Below are 27797 nucleotides of genomic sequence, written 5' to 3'. Positions count from 1 at the left end.
TCATACCCGAAAGGTACAGAGTTTGATCACCTGCCAATGCGCTGTGTGGCCTTCAACAAGTCACTTTGCCCTAGCTCAAATTGTGATGTTGCTCTGTGGCTGACGCCTGGGTTATTCCAGTCTTCCCTTGGAATAGACCCTAGAGACAAATTTCCCCTATGGGATTAATAAAGAAAATTTCATTTTATTAATTTTTTTAAAGGACAAAATTAAGACTTAAATGAACTAAATTTTAAGTACATATCCTTCTACAGGCTAATAAATAATAACGTGAAGTTGAATGTAAGCTTCAATTTAATTACAAAAACAGATCAAATGAACGTTTCGGGTTTCCCCTTTATCAACAAAACAGGATGATTGAAACACCACAGATGAATGAGATGATGTGGTAGTGGCGTAGTTAAGATGAATAAACAAAACATTGGTTGGCAGGAAATAATGCTCCTTTGTAAGGAAGCACGAATTAAAATAGAATACTAGATATTTCTAAAAAGTGTGCAATTAATTAAGTGAAAAGAGGGGAGGCGGGGAGGAACTGTGTAGTGCAGTTTAGAAAGTGAAATATAAAATGAAATATAAAAACATGTAGACTAGTGTTGGAAAAAAAATATAATGGAATTGAAAATAAAAACAAAAAATAATAAATAATGATAATAAATAAGGGATGTCGGTATAAGTATAATCAGTAGTGGCAGCAGCAGTAGCAGAAGGAACAGTAAGTACTTTTGTTATTATTATTATATATTATTATTATTATTATTATTATTATTATTATTATTATTATTATTATTATTATTATTATTATTATCATTATTATTATTATTATTATTATTATAATTATTATTATTATTATAAGTAGTAGTAGTAGTAGTAGTAGTAGTAGTAGTAGTAGTAGTAGTAGTAGTAGTAGTAGTAGTAGTAGTAGTAGTAGTAGTAGTAGTAGTAGTAGTTCTTGTTGTAGTCAAAGTTGTAATGATACTGATATATAATAAAAGGAAATGGCGATCCAAAAGCGAGTGTGATATCACTAGACCACATAGCAGCACAAGACTTAAGTATGTTACTATGGCAACCCATAGAGAAGAGAATCTTAATACTCAATCAGACTGATAACAAGTGGATGAATCTTGGTTAAAAAAAAAAATAAAAAATTAACACTTAGCTTAACGGCTTAGAATAATCGCTTGAAATCTCAACATACCATTTGCTGTAACTCACCTGCATTAGATGTCCCAGGTATTTATTATAAGTCCTACTTTGCGTCCACCAATTCCCCCTGCCAATGTCAAACAATCCCGTCACCACGGTGAAATTGTAACATCCTGAAAAACAGCAAAAGGTGTAGTGTAAAGAGACCCTTGTGGAAGAAGGAGCGAGATATGAGTATGAGCGACAATGTGGGCTCGCTATTGGATCGGATGGTCCTAGGTTCGAGGCTCACTCGGTGCATAGTTGAGTCCTTGGAGAAAGCTCTTTACTCACATTCTCTCACTGTACTCAGGTGTACAATGAGTACCTGGCCGTTAACAGCGTTGTCTCTGTCCAAAGAAATTGTAATAATATCGCCTAATAGGTGTCAGGTCCTGTCCTACATGATAAATGTTGCTGTTGGCCAGGGACCCCTTGTAAAGCGCTTTGAGCACGTTTAGTAGATATTGCCCTATATAAAAGCTCAATTTAAAATTTTAAGTTCAACATGACCTCTTTAGCATAGATGACCTTAACCATAGTTATAATTCTTCTAGTTAAAACGCAACAGGAGCCAGACATGACTCAAAATGAGTTAAATTTTTATTTTGTAAAGCTTGTAGTTATGTTTGGAGTAGATAAGTAGTGCATGGAGGTTGGATTTTCTATTCCTTCTAATTAATATTAATGACTGTTATCACAGTTGATATTCGAAGGAAGAAATTTTATATGGCAGTCTAATTGCTGTTGTCATGTTCTTTTAAAAAAATGATATTCACAAATCTCAATGAACAGACGTGTATCGCAATCCATACTGAAACAACTATAAAAGGATCCATAGATTTCAATGATCGGGTGATATACCATTTTTTTTTCTCTAGAGGAAAATCGACAAATGGGCCTCTTTTACTTAATATATGCCCATCGTAAATGCCAGTTACGTGAGTACATCTCTTTACAATTCAAACCACACATCCCCCCCCCCCCTCTCTCTTCCTTTTTTACACACAATATAGGACACATTCTAAAATCATAAACCCACTTGAACAGTGATATTGCGCCATATCCACTGAGTGAGCTCAAGACACTTGAGGGCTCCTAAGCCAATAGCAACATGATGCCTGTTGGGCGAGAGAACATTTTCCTCCAACACAGATAAGACTGCTTCCGGTCATGTACTCATTTTACACCCGAGTACGGTGAGAGAATGTTTTCGATCCATGCCGCCTTAAATAAACAGCCAGCAACCGCAATAGATAGACTAAGTCTAAGATAGATAGATTCTCCATTTCCATCCGTGTCAATATCAAAGTCTCAGTCTCAAACTCAAAGCCAACCGCAGCCTACCTTTGGCATTTTCAGACTGTTCAAAGCCATTCCACGAACTTTCAAGCCGCCTGAGTTTATATTCATCCCAAAACCACAAAATAAACTTCCAGCACAACAAAACACCAATAAGGAAAGCAAGAACTTTCCAAAACAATGACTTCGTCATCAAAAGCTTTGATTTAAAACTGGTGGATTTCGTGATATTGCTCATCGTCAGAGTCAGAGTGCACATAGATGTTTTTCTTGTGTATAAAATCCGGTGCCCCTAAAGTCATGCACTGAAAAGGTCACCATTTTATGACACTAATTCACAATTCTTTGCAATGTTTACATTGGCCATCGGTTATGAGTAATTTTGTAAACAATGAAAATCGGAATTCGGTTCCCAGCATAAGGGCTGGGCGGGTACCCGGTACCCGCAAGTACCCGCGGGTAATCAAGTTAAACCGGGTACTCGGGTAAAAGGGGCGGGTAACGGGTACCCGCTTCAACAAATGGAAACCGAACTGAGAGTGATCATTTTTGGCGGTTTTAATATTTTTGAACAAAAATTGGAAATAATACAATTTTATTTACATATTTAAATTTACATGACATTTCTTCAAAAGATTTTCCTACTTTATTTTTCAATTACAATGATTTTTTTGTTTTATTTGTTAACACACATTTGATTCAATTTTGGAATCAATAGGTTAAGACTATATTATATTAGTTCTTATCTTTTAAAGGAATCTCAGGTACTTTTATTTTATTTATTATTTATTATTTTTTCATTGTAGTTAATTATAATTGTTTCTTACTTCAGTTTCGCTTCATTTGTTGTAATAAATAAAAAATTAATAAAAAAAATTAAAAAATAACCCCCCCCCCCCCCCCCCCCCCCCCCCCCCACAAAAAAAATTTTGGGGACAAAAGTCACTCCTGCCACGGGTACCCGCGGTACCCGGGTAATCAGGCCGCTACCCGGGTATTACCCGGGTAATTATTTGGGCGGGTAATCCCAGCACTTCCCAGCATAGATAACACAGGACTAGATATGTCAACAGGGGGTAATACGTCATAAAAGTGGCTCGTGAGAGGTCGAGCGCCGCCATTTTATTTTTTATGCAACCGGGGACTCTGTGCGATTAAATCTCTATTTATTTTAATTACTTTGATTGAGCTCGATTAACCTTGATTTGTTGACGGAAAATAGAAAAAAGGCCAGATTTATGATGATAAACTAAATTAGATATATTAAACTACACTTTTACTTGTACATTTTAGGCTTGGCTCCATTGATCGGGTTTATATTAATTTTTTTTTTAATTAAAAAATTTCCTACATGTTAAATGTTGCTGTTTACCAGGGACCCCTTGTAAAGCGCCTTGTGCGCATTAGTGGATATTGCTCTATATAAAGCTCAATTTAATTTTTTTTTTTGTTTTTTTTTGTTTATATTAATAACAATGGTAGCAATAGAAATCAAACGAAAAGAGATAGGGACTTGTTTACTTGGATCGATCTATCTATCTATCTATCTATCTATCTATCTATCTATCTATCTATCTATCTATCTATCTATCTATCTATCTATCTATCTATCTGTCTGTCTATCTATCTATCTATCTGTCTGTCTGTCTATCTAAGCCCCTCCCACGCCGATTATTTATCCAATTAAATTTACCATCCCTGGACAGACAGCGGTTCATACAATTCTTTGATATTACACCGCCATTATTCGACTCTACGCATATGAGTGGGACTCGTCTCTTTGATAATAATAATAGAACTTTATCGTTCAAAGAAATGAAAATCCATTTTGGTTCACATTGATGCCAGTATAAAATGATGATTATAATGATGATGATGATGATGATGATGATGATGATGATGATGATGATGATGATGATGATCATCATCATCATCATCATGGCAGTGACATATAATTCAAGAATGCCATTATAAAGCGGACACATAACAAAAGATATGCATTATATGAAACTTAAATGTCGTTCCATGTGGAAGAAATGAAGCATTGTGAAGCGCATTGAGTATGGTGAAAATCTGAAATTCCCAATATAAATTATGCAATATTTATTCCTTTATAATTTTTGGGAGACATGTTCAAAACTGAAAACACACGACTATTCACTGAAATTGTGTTTATATTAATAAATAAACAAACAACAAACAAAAAACAAAAACAAGAAGAAGAAAAAATCGCAAATCGGCTAACTTGGATGTATATTTTCATTGTTTTAAGAAATATTCTATAATTACAATTAAAGGACGCAAGAAAGAGTAAGACAAAGGGAATTGGTTCAAATAGGGACCAAATTAATGTAGATTCCATGAGCACACTATCAATGTGATTCGGAAACAATAAACAATGAAAAATTAAAATAAATCTGAATGACTAGTACCTTTTCTATCCGCCCCCCCCCCTCATCTTCTTTTCAAGCATTTTAATCTTTTTGATGTTACATAACTATCAACCGACATTCCACATATTAATTAATGAGAAGACGCAAAGAGTGAAACTTACTTCTTTGAACTTGCTGATCAGTCTCTCTAACTGATGATGACACATACCTAGTATTAATAGATATTATGTGTGAAATGTGAAGAACATGCGAAATTGCGGCATCCATCCCTTTGATCTAACAATTTAGACAAGTATATGTCATGTATGGTGAGAGGGCAAGAGAAGAACACCCCCCCCCACCTCTCTCTCTCTCTCTCTCTCTCTCTCTCTCTCTCTCTCTCTCCTCTCTCTCTCTCTCTCTCTCTCATCGTTGTAGTCGTCGTCATAGTAACGGTAGTAATAGAAGTAGTGATAGTAGAAGTTGTAGTAATAGTGGTAGTAGTAGTAGTAGTAGTAGTAGTAGTAGTAGTAGTAGTAGTAGTAGTAGTAGTAGTAGTGGCAGCAGTAGTAGTAGTAGTAGCAGCAGCAGCAGCAGCAGTAGTAGTAGTAGTAGTAGTAGTAGTAGTAGTAGTAGTAGTAGTAGTAGTAGTAGTAGTAGTAGTAGTAGTAGTAGTAGTAGCAGTAGTTGATAGTTTGATGGATTGATGACCAAGTTGATCGACCATAACGTTCACACTTTCATCACACCCTCGCAACATTTTGTTTATTTATTTTTATGTAATTTCTGCTAACAACGCGTCTGTTCTGTCCCCAAAATGCCAATGTTGACTGTTTTCTCATATAATTTTACGCTGCCAGTTTTCTGGAAACCCCGTATTTCGTCAGACTCTCTCTATTCTCGATTCATCCGATAACTGTTGACATCTTAAATACGATGGCGGCGATAGGATTCAGTAGTCTGATGTCACGTTGCCCGGCAACGGCGGCCATCTTGGTTCTAAACAAAGAAAATCATCACTTTCTCTTCTTCATGCTGGCTAGAACTTTTTATATGCCTTGTGATCAGAATGTGTAAAAGTCAAAACATTATCATATTTATGTTTTTTTCCCCTCTGGATACGCTTTTATGCTCGCCGGAGAAATATTTCATACGGGCGTTCGCCATTGTTCCGATAGTTTAGAGCCAGTGTTACTAAGTTACCCTGCGTCATTAGGAAAGAAGTGACGTTACGACTGTTGAAGAGTATTAGCCAATAAAAAATGGCTGTTGCCCGGTCTGCGGTAGTCTGTGGTTCCCAGTTCCGAGAACTTGTAAATATTCGATACATGATGATACGAGTTGGGTTATTAGAGTTCATGACAAGTTGCATTTAATGAGGTTTAAATCATGCTGTGATATTCGAAAAGGTCATTTGTACTTCTATTAAATATTATTATTCTTTAAGCGAGGAAGTGCTACCGCAATCAGTGTAAAGTAATAATAATCCGATAAGTATTTATTTGATAATTTCAACGATATTATCTTCCTCATTTTTAACTGCTATATTGACTGCCATACTACGATTTGAACAAAACAAAAGTAGTGTCATAAACGTCATCAATTTACGGGCTCTACCTAGGGTTGCCAGTTTGGCATTTTAAATGCCAGATTCCAAAAATCTGGCATTTTTGAAAACCGTTTGGCATTAGAAAAATCATTTGGCATTTGGCATTTTCATTTGGCATTTTCTTTTCTTGTATATTATACTTCAAATGACACCTTTTCTTAATTATTTCTAAACGCGTAAAAACAAATCTATTCACATCGGAAAACTTTAAGTTTTCTTAATTGTCAATAATTATTTAACTGTTTACGTATTTACCTTTCATGTTAATGTATTTCTTTTTCATTCTTAAAATCCAACCGTGGTGTAGTGGTTTAGCACTCCACTTAGTAGTCAGTAGGTAAAAAATTACCCCAACAGGAAATTTAGTGTAATTAAAACAAAACAAAAAAAAAATTAAAAAAATAAAAAAAAAGAAAACACGCAAGCCACCAGGATATGATAGTAAATTGTCTATCAAAAGTGAGTAGTTTTCTTAGTGGGGTGGGAGTCAACAGACTTTGGCATTTTTTTTAGTGTTTTGGCATTTTTTGAGTCTTCCCCTGGCATTTTGTTGAAAAATAATCTGGCAACCCTGGCTCTACCTACTAAAATTATCTCCCAACAGGGTTGCCAGTTTGGCATTTTAAATGCCAGATTCCAAAAATCTGGCATTTTTGAAAACCGTTTGGCATTAGAAAAATCATTTGGCATTTGGCATTTTCATTTGGCATTTTCTTTTCTTGTATATTATACTTCAAATGACACCTTTTCTCAACCGTGGTGTAGTGGTTTAGCACTCCACTTAGTAGTCAGTAGGTAATAAATTACCCCAACAGGAAATTTAGTATAATTCAAAAAAAAAAAAAAAAGAAAAAGAAAAGAAAACACGCAAGCCACCAGGATATGATAGTAAATCGTCTATCAAAAGTGAGTAGTTTTCTTAGTGGGGGTGTGGAGTCAACAGACTTTGGCATTTTTTGGAGTGTTTTGGCATTTTTTGAGTCTTCCCCTGGCATTTTGTTGAAAAATAATCTGGCAACCCTGTCTCCCAAGCCGCATGCGCATGATAAGACTAGAAATTTCTCGTCGCTTCTTTCTGTAATATAAACTGGAACTGACAGGGAAGCGAAAATTGTAAATAACGGGGACTTGTGACAATTGTATTTATTTACGTTGATTAAAGCGACACACCTTCTGTGATAAAAATGGTTAAAGAAACAGCATTTTATGATATTTTAGAGGTAAGATATAATGTCAACACTTTTCTTTGAGTTTGAGTGACACGGTTCACAATGAGACATGAGAATGTAATGACGATCGTCAGTAAATCTCAGTCTCACTGTTGCCATTGTCATTGTCATTGGCTTCGTTGTCATTAGGCTGTGATTATCCCCAGACACCTATCAAGGGATAATGAAAATTCGTTATCCCCAGATACATATTTGACACTCCGCTCTTTTACCTTTAAACAATTATCCACATTCCAGAATATGGAATGTTTCCTAATGCCCATAGAAATTATGAAAGTTAATAACATCGGACTGACTATTTTCACCTAGGCAGTTTAGGTGAGCAGCAGCAGTGGCAGTCAAATTTTGACCCCACTCGCCCATAGGAAAGTTGTGACTGGAAATTGCCGTTCGCGTTTTGGCTGGGGGGTTCAATTAAAGATGCATAATAACTTCGTTATAAAGAGGAATATCGCAGATATTTTGGTATCATTATTTTCGTCTTTCAATTTCCTTTTAAATGGTGCCACTTAAGGAAAAATCCATTAATAATTCCAGAAGTTATATGAAGTTAAAATTTGGCAATTTTCAAATTCATTTATTTTTTATTTACCGCGTGTGTTTTTAAAATTTAAACGCTTGTTTTTAGAATAACATCTAAACTTTATTCATGCCAAATTTCGGCTGTCATTATCCCCAGACACCTGTCTGGGGATAATGGAAATTGGTTATCCCCAGACACCTGTCTGGGGATAACGAAAAGGCTGGGCTGTCATTATCCCCAGACGCCTGTCTGGGGATAATGAAAATTCGTTATCCCCAGACATCTGTTTTTTTTTTTTTTAACTCTCTCTCTCTCTCTCTCTCTCTCTCTCTCTCTCTCTCTCTCTCTCTCTCTCTTAGTTTCTTTCTAGTTTCTAGAAAATTGTCATATTCGTCCCCACTCCGATCTCAAAAAGTGTCTAAAAAGAATAAATAATTAAAAAGCAAACAAACAGAAATATTCAGAGAGCAACCAAATGGTCGGATAAAGGAGACAAAAACAAAGAATAATTTTAAAAAAAAAAAAAAAACAATTTTAAGAAATTCATGTTCAGAAACGGAACAAAAGGTCAAACAAAAAGGAGAAAAGAATAGACTCGCACAAAAAAAAGAAAAGAAGACGGAATTTTTTAAAAAGAAAAAGAAGACGTAATTAAAAAAAAAAAAGTTGCGGAACCAGGATTCGAACCCACAACGTCGATTCTGGTAAAACTTCCAGGCAGACGACTAAACAATTCGGCCATGACACCCACTTCGAGGTCGACGCATAATGTGTATATGTAGTAACAACTAATTTAATGTTGGTTAACTTTATGTTTTTGTAGATATTTTATTAACTTTTCTTATTTCTATGTGCATTTTGGAAACATTCCATATTCTGGAATGTGGATAATTGTTTAAAGGAGCGGAGTTTCAAATATATATCTGGGGATAACGAATGTTGGTTATCCCCAGACAGGTGTCTGGGGATAATCACAGCGCCAAATTTCAGTGCTCTATATCGATGCGCAGACACCTTTTAACTCTGCGCCGAAATGCCATGTTTACATTATCTTCTCATCATGGCTGCCGGATGATATCGATATAAATATCGATATTTTAAATTTAGTTATATATTATTTTAATTTTAGTCCATAATATTTTCAGTACTATTATTTACTATGTTTTTATTTTGAATACATACTTTCCAACTTTATTTATGGGCATTTTTTAGTTTTTGTTTTAAAAGTTCCTATATTTCTTCTCTTTGTGAAATTCGATATTAATAATATCGATATTTTATAAATACCAATTGCTTTAAATGAATTTTATTTTACTTTGCCATCAAGTCATCAAGTTTCTTTCCCATATGTTTATCATTTGTATCCATATTCTAAAGGCCTTAGCCTTAATAATTATTATGGTAAGAAGTTCTATTAGTTATACATTTTGACACCCCCACACATTGAGAGAAAAAAAGGGGGGGGGGGGAATAAAATTATATTAATTGTCAGTTCAAATGATGTAATAGCAATAAACCCAAAGTGGTTCAGCAGAATTTTTAAAGTATTAAAAGCCAGAACTTTCCTTCTAATTATAATAGGCAATCTGTTTCAATTTATTTGAACTTTTTCAGTCTACCATTTTATTTATATGCAATGAAATTGCCATAGGTAAAAATAAACTCATTATGTCATTACACAACATGTTTATGTCTTTTCATTTAAATACTCTCAAACCCTTTTTTATTCTCTATGTATTAATTCAAAGAGGGGAATTATTTGCAATTGTTTCAGGGAGAAATTGGGGATAAGTCCAAAAGTGATATAGATAGCAAATTGTTTCTTACGTCTAGCCAAGTTTTTGATTATGTAACATTTGCGTCATATAATGTAATAATGTGTTAATTTGAAATGTTTATCTTCCTCTTTATTAATGTAAATGCATTGTCCTCGATAAGACGAACATTTTGGTATACAATATATGATAAGAACTCCATATTGACTGTTTTAACCATTTTTTATTAACATCACGCGATTTCGGTCACAACTTTGCAATGGTAATTTTGGGGTAAAAATCGGTCTGAAGTTTCAGACTTTGAACTGTCGTAACTACATTTCTAATCAAGATAGAAACAAAATTCAAACTGTTTTGTAATCTGTGTTGCCAGCTCTTTCATATGACATTGGTTTCAAGTGTGTGAGGTACATTTAGAATTTCTATTAAACTCCCTATTTCACCGTACGGTGAACATAGTGGTTTAGTTTTAGGCCATTTTCACCGTACGGTGACAATAGCCGGACAGACTATTTTCACCGTATGTATTAGCCAATCAGCGGCCAGGATACTAACTGTGACATATGTGCCTCTGCATCCATACCATTAAAATTCGAACCGACATCATTTTCTTCCTGCGTGCAGACCAGTTAAAAAAAAAAAGAAAGTTTGCCGAGAACAAGGGAGGCCTCCTGAAAGCTCCTCGTTATCGTTATAGCATTTCTTTCAATTTGTATTTTCACTTTGGACCTTTTGTCAGACGTTTATTTATTCAATTTGTCATCATTTAGAACAAACCTTTTAAGTCTACTGATACTAATCCTAGAGATTTTGCTAATTTTCAAAATGGCAGTGTCCACGTACATGGTAACCAGGCACCTTGCCTCAGGATCTACGTACACGGTAGCTCCGGTAACTGGTTTGCGGCTACAATAATACGAGCAATGGATGGACCTCGCTCTCTCTGTGTGTGTGTGTGTGTTATTTTAAAAAAGGTCAAACAATACAATTTAACCCATTAAAGGCGAGATTTACCATGTATACTTGTTGCCGTGTACATAGATCCTGAGGCTAGGTGCGCGCTTAGTAATGAAAATAATGATACCAAGATATCCGTGATATTCCTCTTTATAATGAAGTTATGCATCTTTAATTGAACCCCCCTAAACCTTTTAGTTAAAGCGAACAGCAATTTCCTGTCATAACTTTCTTATGGGCGAGTTGGGTCACAATTTGACTCCCACTACTGCTGCTCACTAAACTGCCTAAAGTTACAGCAGTGATGCCAAAACTCTGGTCTGGAGAAAAAAATTCCGGGCTCCGGGCAACTTCCGTCAAATTCCGGTGAGGTCAAAGTCAATTTGTTTCAAGGATACCCCCCCCCCCCCCCCCCCCTTTCCAACTACCACATCATCATTGCCACTAGTATTACAACCATCATCACTACCACTACTGCTGCAACTACCACCAATTCATCATTACTGCCACTGCTACAACCACCACCACCACATCATCATCAGTACCACAGCTACTACTGCAACCACCACCACATCATCATCACTACCACTACCACAGCTAACATCACCATTACAATCACCACCACATCATCATCACTACCACTACTACTACTACTACAATCACCATCACCACTACTACTACACCACCACCGCCACATCATCATCACTACTACCACAACCACCACCACCACATCATCATCGCTACTACTACAACCACCAGCATCTCATCATCACGACCTCTACTACTACAACCACAACTACCACATCATCATCACGACCTCTACTACTACAACCATCACATCGTCATCACTACTACAACCACCACCACCACTACATCGTCATTATCAATAATACTACCACCACCACATCATCACTACCACTACTACTACAACCACCACCATTGCTACTACAGCCACCACCATCACATCATTACTACCACTACTACTACAACCACCACCACCACCACATCATCACTCCCACTACTACTGCAACCACCACCACCCCATCATCGTCACTGCAACTACCACTACTACTACAACCATCACTACCACTAATACTACAATACCACCATCATCATTACCACTACTACTACTACAACCACCACCACCACATCATCATCACTACCACTACTACTACAACCACCACCACCACATCATCACTACCATTACTACTATAACCACCACAACCACATCGTCATCACTACTACTACTACAACTACTATTACAACCACACCACCACTACCACTACTACTACAACCACCACCACATCATTATCATCACGACCACAACTACTACAACCACTATACCACCACCACATCATCATCACTACCACTACTACTTCAACCACCACCATATCATCTCATCACTACCACTAACAACAACCACTATCACATCTTCATCATCACTACCATTATTACTATAACCACCAACACCACATCATCCCACTACCACCAGTACTACAGTGTCTACCATTAGGGTTTGGCGTTTTTCTTCATTTGAAATAAGGAAACTTTGGGATTGTGTTTGGCAATGTGTTTATGTATCATAATATAATTCTTATCAGTTATCTATTTAGAACTATACAATATGTAAACACAATACCATTCCAATTCCTTTTTCGGAAATTCCTCTTTCGGCATTGAAATTCCTACGAGTGCTATCTGAAACTCCAGTGAGCCAAATTTAAAGTTGGTGTCTCTGGTTACAATGTACGTAGACACTCCGTTTCAAAATTGGGAAATAATGTATTAAAAATGAGCATGTGCATACATGTTTTTATTCAAATGCCATTAACATGTAAAAATTAAAGACTTCAGATTTGATATGCCGATAATTTGTCTCAGAAAAACGTAATAGTAATAAAGAGGCATGGGATAAAAGTAACTCAGTTAAAAACGGATATAGTCGGTGTTAGGGTTGAGTGAGTTAAATGAGAGTTGATTTTATTTTATTCTTTAAAATTTGATACTTTTCTTCATTTGAAATTTAAAATGTAAAAAAAATTTAATTACAGGTGAAGCCCACAGCCACTGATACAGAGCTGAAGAAGGCTTATAGAAAATTGGCACTCAAATATCACCCCGACAAGAATCCCGATGCAGGGGATAGGGTAAGAATATCGGTTGTAAAGGTCTCTAATCAATATCTTTGTGACATTTGATTGATATGACAACAGGTTTTGTCTTTGTAGATATAGATAGAATGCTATGTGGTCTTGTGATATGACACTCACTTTTGAAACAGAAGGTCCTGGGTTCGAACTTGAACCTCGCTCTGCACATAGTTGAGTCCTTGGTAAGGCTCTTTACTCATGTTCTGTCATCGTACTCAGGTGTCAATTGAATACATGGTAGTTGACAACATTGTCTCTTTCGAGAAAAAAGTAAATTTATAATATCACGCTGCAGGCGTCATGTCTCGTTCTTCATGTTTGTATTGCTGTAGGTCGGGGACCCTTTGTAAAAGTGCTTTGAGCGTGTTTAGTGGATATTGGACTGTTTAAAAGTTCACGTTTAAAAATATTTTTTTTGGTTGTTTTTCAACCAGTTTGGATTTTATTTCTGTATAGTTTTGTAGAGCAGAATACTTAACACTTGAGTATCTTGATAAATAAAATTATACAATTTGCTACTTTGCATATTTTATGTGAGGTGTCCAGATAGCGAAGTGAAGAATATATTATGTATGTTTAGAATATTTAAAAAAAATTTTTACTCCCCAGTTCAAGCAAATCAGCATGGCCTATGAGGTCCTATCCGATCCCAAAAAGAGAGAGATCTACGACAAAGGGGGTGAGGAGGCCATCAAAGGAGGAGGTTCTGGTGGAGGGTTCGATTTCCACTCCCCGATGGATATATTCGACCTCTTCTTTGGTGGAGGCGGTCGTGGTCGGGGCGGACGCGGGGCACGCAAGGGGAAGGATGTTATTCATCAACTTAAGGTGAGACTCGGATTTGTCAATAGTGGCTTGGTACAGACGTACCTGCCGAATCTTGCGAACATGACATAACAATAGGATTCAGTAGTCCGATGTCACGGCAGCCATCTTGGTTTTAAACAAAAGAAAATCATTCCATTTTATTCTTCATGCTGGTTAGAACTTTTCATATGTCTTGTAATCAGAATGTGTAAAAGTCAAAGCATGATCAAATTTATGCTTTTTTTCCCTCTGGATACGCTTTTATGCTCGCCTGAGAAATATTTCATACGGGCGTCCGCCATTGTTCCGATAGTTTAGAGCCAGTGTTACTAAGTTACCATGCGTCATTAGGAAGGAAGTGACGTTTCGACTGTTGAAGAGTATTTCTAAATTTGAAGTTTTCAATTTGGCAGGTCTGAACAGATCTTTTCAGAAAGTAGTCGGTAAAGTGTCCGTATTTCTAGTATAAGTTTCTTTGCCGTTCAAATGCCTTTCTTATTTATGGATTGATTTTCAGCATTCAGATGTTAATTGTTGTTGATACAGCGCTCTGATTGATATTGTCCCAATAGCTCAATTGGTAGAGCACTCTCCTCACACACAAAGGGACCAAGATCGATCCCCCAGTGCAGTCAATATATTTTTTTTTCTGACCCCCTGTCCACCTAGCAGTGATTGGGTAGCTGGATCTGTTTGATCGGGCGGAAAATACTTTGCGAGAGACTAGTAGTGCCCTATCCAAGGGGTAGCAAGCACGCTATAAACTCCGTGATAAATTCAGACTCCACAGACTTTTTTTTGAATTTGTTGGAATTGGATTTCAGTCCTTTATTGTTGTTTCTTCGCCTGACCTACCCGCACCCATGCTTTCACCTCAAATGCGCCAAAAGAAAAAATATCAGTGGTCCCGACTTTATTATTAGTCTGGCCAATACTTCGAGTAAAAGGTGGGGGGAGGGAGGCAATTAGCTTGAGTACTGTGCTTTTCAAAATAAGAATATTTTTCTAATACAAGGGTTGCCAAATTTCTGTATATTTACGGAATACAGTATGTTATAAATCCTCTGTATATTTTCCACTCACTTGCTGAACTGGAAAAAAAATTAACTGTCTATGTGTTTGTGTAAAAGTTCAGTACATTTTTTGCCTCCTGAATTCGCAGCCCTGATAATGAATGCTGTATTCCGGGGTTTGTCATGTCACAAAAAAAAAAATCTTTTTAAAATCATGGTGGGGTTTAGTTGGTAAGTCAAGTATTAATTGTGGGTGATTTGGATCTTGTGCTTTTGTCTTTACCTTGACTTGTATGTATGTATGTATTATGTAGACATGCATGTACAATGGTATGCTGGCTTGTATGTATGTCTGCATGTATGTATGTGTGTATGTATGTACGCTCATTTCTTTTGTATACATGTGTAGAAACAATGTGCAAGCGTGTATGTTCGTGTATGGTTGTGTCTGTAATGTAAACGTATTGATGTTCATACCATGAACCAAACTGAGCATTGTTTACCTCACATGAATTGCCTTTAATTTGGTCAATAAAGATTATTATTATTATTATTATTATTATTATTATTATTATTATTATTATTATTATTATTATTATTTTGACAGGTATCTTTGGAAGATCTATACAATGGCAGCATGAGGAAGTTGGCTCTTCAGAAAAATGTCATTTGTGCCAAATGTGAAGGTGAGATTTTTAAAAAAACTGTTGGGAGTAACTTGAACATTCCAATCTCAAGTCCTACTGAAGTCCTACTGCGAGTGAAGCAAATTTGAGCTGTTGGAAGATACTCACTCAACCCTAACAATATCCGTATATACAACTATATCCGTAGTTGACCCAGGGTTACTTTTACCCCATGCCTATTTATTACATTTTTCTGAGACAAATTATAGACGTAGTATCAAAGCTAATGTTTTTAGTTTTTACATATTAATGGTAGTTGCTTCTATCTATGCACATACTCAATTTTAATACTTTTTTTTTTTTTTTTTTTTTCAATTTTGAAAAGTAGCAAAAATCTCTAGGATTGAGTGAGAGTAAGCTGGACATTCGGATCTCGAGTCCTACTGCGAGTGAAGCAAATTTGAGCTGTTGGAAGATACTCTTTTAAAGAAAAACCCTAAAACTTTTATATGGCGTAATGTCCACTAAAAGTTAGTGCTCGAAACGCTTTACAAAGGGTCCCTGGCAGACAGCAACATGTAAAATGTAGTATTTTGTTTGTTTTTTCTTTTTGGTTTTTTTACAAACTATGAGTAAAGAGCCTTTTCAAGGACTCAACTATGCTCTGAGTGAAGCTCGAATCCAGGACCTTCCGATACGAAAGCGAGTGTTATACCACATGGCTGCACAGTTTACTAATATTTACTATATTTCGTTTTACTGCGGTGCTCAATCAGTTCTTGAAATTTTCTTCTTTATTTTGGTTACTGGGGGAGTGGGTGTATTTGGGTTTTCGCTGAATATAACAGAAAGACCCCTTCTGGTGATTTTAAATGGTTTGCATCAGACTATGACACTGTCCCCTATGAAAATATTTGCCCTCTTCTTCTCTCTCTCTCTCTCTCTCTCTCTCTCTCTCTCTCTCTCTCTCTCTCTCTCTCTCTCTCTCTCTCTCTCTCTCTCTCTCTCTTTTTTTAAATTTTTTTTTTTCTTCAAAATATTCTTCATTTAAGTAAAGTGTCTGAAAAATTAACAATATAAAATAATGGTATTGGTGGTATTTGTTTAATATTGTTTTGGTGACTGATTGTAGCAGGAGTTGTGTCTCACTTGTTTCTTGCTATGTCTTATGGAACATATTTTCGTTTAACACGTCACCTTTTATTTATGGGAGCTGTCTGTAACTTTTTATCCCTGAGACTCTTGTTATTTTTAATACATTATTAATGATTGACAGGTCGTGGTGGTAAAGAAGGCAGCGTTCTAAAGTGTGGCAAGTGTCGTGGTACTGGTATGCAGGTTCGTATCCAACAGTTGGGGCCTGGCATGGTGCAGCAGATCCAGTCGGTGTGTGAGGACTGTCGGGGAGAAGGGGAGGTAATCGATCCCAAGCTGAGGTGTAAGACGTGTCAAGGGGCCAAGATTGTTAAAGAGAGGAAAGTGCTCGAAGTTCATATTGACAAAGGTAAGGAGAGCGTTTCTATCTTTATCGTTCTCTCTCTCTTTCTCTCTCTCTCTTTCTCTCTCTTTCTCTCTCTCTCTCTTTCTTTCTCTTTCTCTCTCTCTCTCTCTCTCTCTCTCTCTCTCTCTCTCTCTCTCTCTCTCTCTCTCTCTCTCTCTCACTCACGCAAACACCGATATTCAAGTGTAGACCTAATATATTTTAAGCTTGTGCTTTTGTAACACTTCTTCTCAGTCTAATCTCTTCATAGCTCGAGTTATCTTGTCATATCAACAGTTTGGCGGCACATGATTGATTTATCATATATTATGTTTGTCATATATTTCTTTCTCAAGATCGCCAGCTTCAATTTATTAACGAAGGCAAGATAATGAGGACGTTTCAGGTTTTACCTTTATCAACAAATCTCCACTGAAACACTAGGGACAAATGAAAAATGCCATTGAAGCTAACATTTCATTACTTATCGTTATTTTTCCTTTTCTCGTAGCGGGTGGTTGGATGGGAGCATCACCCTTGAATCATATACCTATGATGTTCGCATGGGTGTACGATCCGATAGTGATGTCGTTTCTTCTTCTCTTTACTAGCCTATCCTGCTTCTTTGGTTTGTGATTGTATTTTTGACAGGGGATATTTTTTTTCCTGTAAATCCTCTGCCTGTTTGTTCTTGGTTATTTATAATTTAGCTTATGATATCTTTAGGTTATGATTTTGATTGACATTTGTACTATTTTTGTTAGATTTCTTGTTTTTTTGTTTCAGCGGTCTCTCTATAACCTCAATTGTGTTGGAAGAGACCTAAAGCAACAAACAAACAAACAAAAACAAACCTTTTCTTGTATTGGTGGGCAATCCGGTCTTTTTATTTATTGTTTTTTTTTTTTAATGATTAAATATTTTTTAAATTAAAAAACTTGAGCCTTTATATAGCGCAATATCCACTCAACAGACTCAAAGTGCTTTACAAAGGGTCCCTGGCCAACAGTAACGTGTAGCAAGTAGAACAAGACACGACGCCTGTTAGGCGATATTACAATTTTTTTCGGACAGAGACAACGCTGTTTTACACTCCGAGTGCGGTGAGAGGATGTCAGTAAAGAGTCTTTTTCAAGGACCCAATTATGCGCCGACTGAGTGTCATACCACATAGCCGCACATAATAGTGGCAGGCCTGTTAACAGCTGGTTAAACTCTGGCTCTGTGGGCCAAATGGCCAGGAAGGGCCACTTGTTTTGTGCTTTGGGCAAATTTGTATTTTTATGTTTGTTCACTAATAATGAATCCGCAAAGTTTGCGAGTCACTTAAAGTCCTATTACTTGCATACACTTATTTATTTTAATTGTTGTACTGTCGTGGAAATTAAGTTAAACCGAAATCAATCTTTTGAGCTGTCTGTCAATGATCAAAATCTGTCCGGTGATAAAGTCTATATGTGCAAGCGAAAATATGCTATTTATTAAAATTGTTATTATATTATTATTATTATTGTTATTGTTATTATTATTATTATTATTATTATTATTATTATTATTATTATTATTATTATTATTATCATTATTATTATTATCAATATTATTATTATCAATATTATTATTATCAATATTATTATTATTGTTATTGTTATTATTATTATTATTATTATTATTATTCAGACCTGCCGTTCATACCGATTAATCGGTATCATACCGATTTGCAAGACCTTTTTTTCGTATTTACCGATTTCCCGATTTACTTGCCGATCGTACCGATTTCACCAAGTGACCAAGGTCCCGCAGCCCTCCACCCCTCTCTTTTACGTTTACTTTGTGCTTTACGTTGCACGTTAAAATTTTCAAGTCTCGTGAACTTTGACCCGTCCCGCGATACCTCGATAGATCACATGACGTAGCGAGCCTCTTTGTGATGCCCTCACACAGATAGAAAACACACACGGCGCGTTATTTAGTTTTCATTTCCTTTGTGAAGCGACAGCGAGCTGTACTGGTAAACCACCGCGGTCCCTGGCTTCTGACTCGTTACCAAGTGCCACCATCTTTAAATAAGTTAGTAGTCTGATTGCCAGATTGGCGTTGTGCGTGCCATTTTGGGTGTTGGGGAAAAATAAGGGGGGGGGGGGGAGGAGGAGGATAATTGGATAATTTTACGTCTCATACTGATTTTTTTCCCCAGATACTGATTTTTTTACAATGTCATACTGATTTCCTTTTTCGTGAAGTGGCAGGTCTGATTATTATTATTATTATTATTATTATTATTATTATTATTATTATTATTATTATTATTATTATTGTCATTGTTATTATAATTATTATTATTATTAGTAGTAGTAGTAGTAGTAGTAGTAGTAGTAGTAGTAGTAGTAGTAGTAGTAGCAGTAGTAGTAGTCGTAGTAGTAGCAGTAGTAGTCGTAGTAGTAGTAGCAGTAGTAGTAGTGTCATCATTATTATTATTATTATTATCGTCATCATGATTATTATTATTAACATAACCCACCGCTTTGAGTCAGCAAGTCCCTTTATAATTATGAGAACAGACAAGATTTTATTGTTATTCTTATCATTATTGTTACAGATTAGTGACTGCTAACATTTATTACATGTTTTGTTCATTCTCCCGCCTCACCAGGTATGAAGGACAGTCAACAGATCACATTCACAGGGGAAGGGGACCAGGTGCCCGACTTGGAACCGGGGGATATCGTCATCGTGCTGGACGAGAAAGAGCACGAGCGATTCAATCGCCGTGGCAACGACCTCATCATGACCATGGAGTTGGAGCTGGTGGAGGCGTTGTGTGGATTCCAGAAGGTGGTCAAGACCCTGGACAATCGATCTCTGGTCATCACCAATCTGCCTGGTATGTCCTGTCCTGTTATGCACTGTTTGTGTTTTATTTATCAGTGATGATACTTTTCCGCGGATCCGCGGTTTTCTTTCCTTTCCTCGGATTTCCTCCTCAGATTCTCGATCCGCGGATATTTCCTTCATTTCCTCCTTTTACTTTTTTTTTAATATAATAAATCTTTAAAAAATACCTCCTTTTAAAAAAAATATATATATATAAAAAATTTCCTCCTTCTACTGGACTCCGGGCATTTTAAAATTGAACGATCCAGCTGCGGGGCTTCATCGCCACTGCACCACTGCGGAAGTGTTCATAGACCATGTTTATTCGTTCGATGTGGTAAGCTGAGTATCGAAGAATAAAACTAGCACGATATCGCTTCTTTTGGACATGCGAACTTTCCTACAGTAGTCGCGTAGTCAATAACTCGATTTCTGCTTATGAAGTCTAGTTACGATACCCATCCAGGAATTAAATTTCTTTCAAATTCAGCCAGAACGATCTCGCATTTCATTATCTTGTTTCACAGAACGGTATGGTCTAGATAAATCTGATCTTAAATCTAGATCTAGGCCTGGATTCTAATTCTTTTTGGATATTGTGACTGTTGTGTGTCCTCTTTTTTTTGTTTCATTCTATGAGGACGTGGGCTCTAGACTTTTCTTCAATTGAAAGTATAAAGATTTACAGAGAGCAGAAATGTGAGCTGACATTCTCATTTCTGAATCAAAATAGACACCCAAATTTTTCAAAGTCAGACTGGATTCTAATTCTTTTTTTTAGATATCGTGACTTTGTAGTAAACTTTTAGAAACAATGAAGCCTTTAGGTAAAAGTGAAGTTAGCCGTGCCAGAGAGGTCGACTGTAAGGTAAAGAACAAATTTAGATTTGAGTGGCTTGAAACTGTTGTTAAAGTGACTTGTAAAAATGCCGGGGATGTGGACATCCGACTCATTGACAGCATTGTTAAAGTTGATGTTGCTGGTAAAGCATTGTGTACATATTGCAATGATGTTATCAGCTATGGGAGCAAAGGAAAAACTGCTCTGATTGATCATGTAAAATCAGGGAAGCATGTAGCTTTTGTTGATCACAGGAAGACCAATTACACTTTGGGCTCTTAATTCAAAAAACCAGAAACTGCCTTTTTTCCATTATTTAAGAAACAAATTGTGAAAGCTGTTGGTGATGGTACTGAAGTGACTGATGTTACCTCTAAGAGCTCTAAAGTGACTGAAAGACTTATCCCAATAAATGATAGGACTGCTAATATGGAGGCTATGATCTTAAGTGTGATGGCAGAAAGTAATATTGCTTTCTCGGCTGCACCTAAACTTCTTGAGCTCATAAAGGAATGTTCCCGTGACCCAAAGGCTCTTTCTAATGTTTGCTTGGACCGTTGTTCTGCCGGATACAAACTTAATAAACAAATATAAAGAAGTAATCCAAACAGGTTGGGCCCCCACCTAGAAAGAGGCCCAAAACACACTAGTACTCAAAAGAAGTCATCCTGCCGACTTTCCTGTGGTGCAAGAATGTTCTAGGTGAGTTTTCCGTTTTTCCGAGACTTTTCCTCCTTTTTGACTTTTTGTGAGTATCATCACTGATTTATTATATATGATTTGTAAACATTTGAGTGTATTCCTTTTAGGGGGGACCTGTGCTTGTGTCTGGATGAGAATTTAGGTGATCTCAAGCTAAGTACACTGATAGTGTGCTCTTGGAATCTACATCTGTTTCCTATTTGAACCATTTCCCCTTTGTCTTACCAGGGATCTTTCATAATTAACCGAAAAATGCCTGTAAAATCCGCATTTTTATGCTATCAACAAAATTCTTGCACGTGTTCATACCTTGACTCGTCCTTCATTTCTTTACGTAACAGCCAAGTCTGTCGACACACTTCTGCCAACGCCGCACCATGGAATAGATACCCTCTCGGAAGAAATTTCCGTCAAGGTTTTGTAGCCATTTCCGCACATGGTCAACAAGCTATTCATCGACATCAAAGCGCTTTCCTACCAGCTCACGTTTCAGTGGCCCAAAGAGGTGATAATCAGATGGTGCGAGGTCTGGACTGTGTGGTGGGTGTGGCAAAATCTCCCATCCATATTTCTCTAGCCAACCTTGCGTCACTCGTGCTGTGTGGGGTGTAGCGTTGTCGTGTTGCAAAATGACCCCGTTGGTCAACTGCCCTGGGCGCTTTCTGCGAATGGCCTCCGTAAGCTTGTCAAGAGTTTGGCAGTACCTTGCAGCATTGATTGTTTCTCCAGGTTGTAAGGTTTCGAACAGTATAACACCACGACTGCCCCAGTAAACAGTTCCCATTATTTTCTTTGCTGACCGCATGACTTTGAATTTCTTCGCGACAGGTGAGGATGGATGTTTCCATGTCATCGAATCTTGCTTTGTTTCTGGGGTGCCATGGTGCAACCAAGTCTCATCACCGGTGACTATGCTGTCAAGAAAAGTCACATCGTACCCTAGAAAGTCTCCGCCGGCGTTGACAGTATGCCCGTGAACCCTGCGTGAGCTCTTGCTTCTTCTCAAAAGTTCCCTGTAGATGTCCAATCTTTGTTCTTTATGATTGTCTGTCATTTGCTTATGAACCCATCTTGTGCTGACTTTTCTGTAGCCAAGTTAATCAAATACAATTCTATTGGCAGAAGTTTCAGAAATTTCAAGACTGCTTGCGATTTCATGAAGTTTCAACCTCCTGTCTTGATGAATAAGCTCATCAACTCGCTTCACATTGTCTTCTGACGTCGCAGTTATCGAACGCCCTCTCCCTTCCCTGTCTGTCAAGTCGGAATGGCCGGCTTCAAACAAATTACACCAGTGATAGACTTGTGTACGGCTTATAACATGCTCACCATATACACTCTGAAGTTCTTTATGAATTTCGGTAGGATTCAGACTTTTGGCGTTCAAAAAATGTATGACAGCTCTGATTTCCTCCTTTGACCAAGTTTCAAGGTGGGCCGCCATCTTTAAAATCGTCTAGAAATTCATTGTGCAAAATGATGCACTTCATAATTTCTGGGAATATCCGTAAGGAATATCATGTCGTTTACAGAATTAAAAAATATCCACTGGTTGCTGAGCAATGGGCATTTTTCGGTTATTTCTGAAAGAGCCCTCTTACCTTTTCTTATGTGCTTTAATTGTAATTCTAGAACTTTTTACTATCCCATTTTCTTCCTTTTTACTGGCGCTGATATGACCTAATGTGTTTGCGAGCACAGTAGAACCCTTAAAAACATAAAACATCACCGTACCCTGGTGTAAAACGAATACCTGACTGTTAACAGTGTTTGTCCGAAAAAGATTGTAATGCCGCCTTACAAGCGTCATGTCCTGTCCTAAATGTTGAATGTTGCTGTTGGACAAGGACACTTTGTAAAGCGGTTTGAGCACGATGAGCGGATATTGCGCTGTGCAAAAGCACTTTTAAAAAGAAAAAAAATTGTCACCCCTCCTATGGTGGGCAAGAGAGGTCACTTGCTGTGTCTTCTATCCCCTTATATCTCAAAGTATGATTTACATCTCCATTTTTGTAAGGTATGCTTATTTCGTTTATTTAATTCATGTTTACACGGTAATCAGGTTTGATACTCAGTCGAGGTAGACTGATTTTTTTTTTGGATAGTTTTCTTAGATTTAGATTTTTGGTTGCTATGTCTATAGATAGAACAAAGTTGGTATCACTCAGGTCTTTGTTCTTGCGGTTTGTTTTTTCCATCCGTGTTTATGAGTAATTCTCACTAAACTGTATTAACCAGACATTACACGATCTAGGTTACACATAGTTTTGTGTATTGGTCATTAACATTTCCGGATGGCAATGTTGTGAGTTTCTTAGCCATGCGCACAGTATATGTGGTCTTATTCCCTTCAATATTTTTAACATTTTTTTTTTACAGGTTTTTTTAAACATGTGTCCTAATGAATATTTTGTTTGTTGTTTTCTCAGGTGAAGTCATCAAACACGAAGACATCAAATGTGTCGTAGGAGAGGGTATGCCCATATACCGCGATCCCTTTGAGAAAGGTCGTCTGATCATCCAGTACCAGGTCAAATTTCCCCCGTCTGGGTTTTTACCCCTGGAGAAATTACCCTTGCTAGAGGAGATTCTACCAGCCAGACAGGTCAGTCATGCTGGTTAGAAATATTTATGGAATTGTTGCTGCTTGAAGAGATCTATAAATAATAATAATAATAATGAAATTTATTTATATTGCGCCCACTCCTCTATACAATAAAGCTCTAGGCGTGTAACAATAACTTCAATCCATTCAAATCTCTCTCTCTCTCTCTCTCTCTCTCTCTCTCTCTCTCTCTCTCTCTCTCTCTCTCTCTCTCTCTCTCTCTCTCTCTCTCTCTCTCTCTCTCTCTCTTTTTCTTTCTTTCTTTCTCTCTCTCTCTCTCTCTCTCTCTCTCTCTCTCTATCTATCTATCTATCTATCTATCTATCTATCTATCTATCTATCTCACTCCCAGTCTCTCTCTCTCTAACTCTCTCTCTCTATCTATCTATCTATCTCACTCCCAGTCTCACTCTCTCTCTAACTCTCTCTCTCTCTCTAAATAATGTGAAATTGAATGTAAGCTTCAATTTAATATTTAGAAAACCGATAATTTGGATGTTTCAGGTTTCCCCTTTATCAATGAAACACTACAGACGAATGAGATAATCTCATTCGTCTGTAGTGTTTCCAGGGTGTCCAGGGAAGTCGGAAAGTTGGAAATTGGTCGGAAATTTCATACTTGGTCGGAAATGTTGGAAATAATGGGACTGAGGGTGAAATTTCCTTTAAAATGAGAAAAATTAGAAATTTTTTGCTTAAAATGCGATATCAAAAATGTGCGAAGGACAACTGCTGTGCACAAAATTATTATTATTTTACTGCTACAACTGCACTACTACAAACACTACCACATCATCATCCCTATCACCAACACCACTCACTAATGTAACCACCACCACTACCACATCCACATCCCATACCATCACTACAAAATTACCACATCATCATACCCACCACCACCACTACTCCAACCACCACCACATCATCATCCCAATCACCAACACCACACCATTACTGCAACCATCACCACATCATCATCCCCACTACCACAACATTATCATTATCCTTACCACCACCACCACACCACCATTGCTACAACTACTACTACATCATCATCTTTACCACCAGCACCACTACTACAACCGCTACTTCATCATCATCCCTACCCCCTACACTACTATAACCACCACCACATCACCGTGCCTATCAGCAACGTCAACTCTACTACAACCACCACCATCGCCACTGCTATAACAACCACCACATCACTATCCATAACACTAACACCATTACTACAACAACCATATCATCATCTCATCCCTACCACCACCACTACCTTTGCAACAACTGCTACATCATAATCCCTACCACCATCACAATCACCACTACTACATCCATTACAACTACCAAAACACTATCATCTCTACCACTAATACCAACAAATCATATGAGTATTTTTTTAAAGTGAAAATGGGGAGGGTGGTGGCTTTTGACATTGTATAATCACATGGTACCATTCTCTAAGTAGATAAGATTTTATAAGTTGCTATCCGTTTTTTAACTTTTGAAATTCCTCCGAGTGTTGTCAAAAATTGCTGCAAGAAACATTTTGGGTTGCATCTCAGCAAATTTTTATGAAATTCAAATGTATAGATTATAGTCGCATGGATGGGTCATGATCTGTGCACTGAGAAATTTCCTCCTTTTTTGACCAGTCATTTTCACCTCTGCTTTTACTTTAAAATAAATATGGATTGTGTTGCGATAAGACCTATTTTAAGTAGGATTGTCTTTTTTAAGCGTATAGAACGCTGTGTGTATAAAATATCTGGTAGGAAATTTCACTTCTAGGTAGGAAATTTTAAGGTTGGACTTCCCTGGACACCCTGGTTTCATTCATCCTGTTTTGATGATGGAAGGGGAAACCAGAAACGTCTATTCTATCTGTTTCCGTACATGAAATTGAAGCTTACATTCCATTTCACATTGTTATTGATAAAATATTAATGGGGTCGTGGTGGAAATCAGGCCTGCCTATTACTACGAAAGATTGGTAAAGAATTTGCTTCAACAGCAGAAATAAGACGTTCTTTTAATTATACCTGTAGAATATTTTTACTATCCATTTTTCTGGCGCTGATATGAGCTAAATATGTTACAAGCGCCGTAAAACCCTTTTAAAAAAAACAACAAATTCTAATACTTCTTCGTCTTGTGGGGACCTCCAATATTGTCGAGGATCACTCCACAGTTTGTAGGGTATTACATTTTACACTTGTTAAAGCGCAGACTGCTAATAAAAAATACATATATTAAACTGTCATGATGTGATCTCTAGCAGCCGCGTGGAGTTACGTTGGCAACCGTTTCCAGTCACATCAGCTGGGAGGCTATTCCACAGGCAATCCTTCTATTTCTATCATTTATAACCTACACTATTCCCCCGACAGGAAGTGTGAATGATAATTATCACCGATTCAAAGAAGTTTTGAATTAGTTGTTGGGAGTCAAAGGCTCACCTTTTGTAATACAGCCTTAGTTGGCATTCATTTTATTTTATTTTGTTTTTCACCAACAGGAAGTGTGAATGATAATTATCACTGCTTCAAGAAAATTTTGTGTTGTTGACATTCATTTTATTCTGTTTTCCCCAACAGGAAGTAATCATTCCAGACGAGGCCGAAGAGTGCCATCTACAAGAGATTGACACCAGCAGCGGTTCCTCGCGCAGAGGCCATCGGCGCCTAGAAGCCCACGACTCGGACGACGAGGGAGCGGGCCACGGGCCACGAGTACAATGTGCCAGTCAATGATGAGGATGAGTTGTTGTCATCGTCCTCGTTGTCTGCCTGGTGTCCAGTGTATAGTGTAATTAGAAGTATATCAGGGTTTGTTTTGTTTTGTTGTTTTTTTTCTACTATTGCTTGTTGTAGATGGGGTGTTTTATAAGTGCAGACCAAATGCAGAGGTTGTTGTATTTTTTTTTTGTTTGTTATGGTTTGTTTTTTTTTTTACACTGTTGCCAATTTTCAGTATATTTACTGAATTCAGCGTGTGGAAGATTCCTCTGTATATTTTCCAATCCTGCTGAACTGAAAGAAGAAGTAAGTACTAAATGTCTTTTTACTGGAGTTCAACACTTAGTTGTTGGAAGGTGGGTGTAAAAATTCGTGTAAAAGATCAGTGAATTTTTGCCTCTTGAATTGGTAATCCTATTTTTTAAATGCTCAAAGAGACTTTAATGTGAGCGTATGATTTTTTTTTTTTTTAACAGAAGTAACGTTGAGACAATTTGAAATATTTTTCAGTTCTTTCTCTTTGGTTTTGTTGTCTAAAATTCTTATCTCCTCCGTTCTGTGGTTAAACGGTAAAGGATTAGCTTTTACTCTACTTATCGTAAATTTAGTATTTGAATTTGTTTTTCATTTGATAGCACTTCATTTACCAAGACATCTGAACGCAGCGTTTCCTAATTTTGCTTGTAGTTTCACACTTATTACGGATGTCTGTTCTGATAACTCTATATATAATTGGGTTTTTTAAAAAAATATAATTGTTTTGTTTTAAACAATGGATTTTTCAGATTACCTCAAGATGCTAGACTGGGATATATTCTAATGGAATGAATGAATAAGTTTGAACAAATTATACCTGTTGAATGATTTGTGATATCTAAAAGGTAACGTCTTGTTGAAACGAACTTGGGGATGTATGTATAATGTAAAAAGGTTTATATGATATAGATGGCATTTCAATCGATGACAGACGGTAAGGGGAAAATATTTTTCCGAGATAAATAACTCAACC

At 37.0% G+C, this 27797-nt stretch overlaps 2 protein-coding genes across 3 annotated transcripts in view; one reads left to right on the top strand and one right to left on the bottom strand.

Annotated features, from left to right (window-relative positions):
- LOC144960534 (protein HtrL-like) overlaps positions 1-2886 on the bottom strand; it is a 22816-nt gene extending 19930 nt beyond the window's left edge. The window contains exons 1-2 of one of the 2 annotated variants that reach the window (XM_078893724.1): positions 2536-2886; positions 1219-1322 (exon numbers count right to left, since the gene is read on the bottom strand). In XM_078893724.1, coding sequence (XP_078749850.1) covers positions 1219-1322; positions 2536-2749 — 318 coding nt within the window. In that variant the 5' untranslated portion in view covers positions 2750-2886. Of the gene's footprint in view, positions 1-1218; positions 1323-2230; positions 2317-2535 lie in introns of those variants that run through there. The other variant, XM_078893725.1, reaches the window with a different exon arrangement.
- A 4627-nt stretch (positions 2887-7513) lies between these two features.
- Positions 7514-27797, top strand: LOC144960814 (dnaJ homolog subfamily A member 1-like). The gene is made up of 8 exons (XM_078894162.1): positions 7514-7691; positions 13007-13102; positions 13715-13933; positions 15533-15611; positions 16828-17055; positions 19682-19912; positions 23875-24050; positions 26648-27797. The coding sequence occupies exons 1-8, from the start codon at positions 7656-7658 to the stop codon at positions 26801-26803; spliced, it is 1221 nt and encodes a 406-aa protein (XP_078750288.1). The 5' UTR covers positions 7514-7655; the 3' UTR covers positions 26804-27797.

This window comes from Berghia stephanieae, chromosome 15 (genome assembly GCF_034508935.2).
Source record: "Berghia stephanieae isolate SIO BIC M18660-M18661 chromosome 15, UCSD_Bste_1.3, whole genome shotgun sequence".
Lineage (NCBI taxonomy): Eukaryota > Metazoa > Mollusca > Gastropoda > Nudibranchia > Aeolidiidae > Berghia > Berghia stephanieae.
This window is presented reverse-complemented; position numbering and strand designations above follow the sequence as displayed.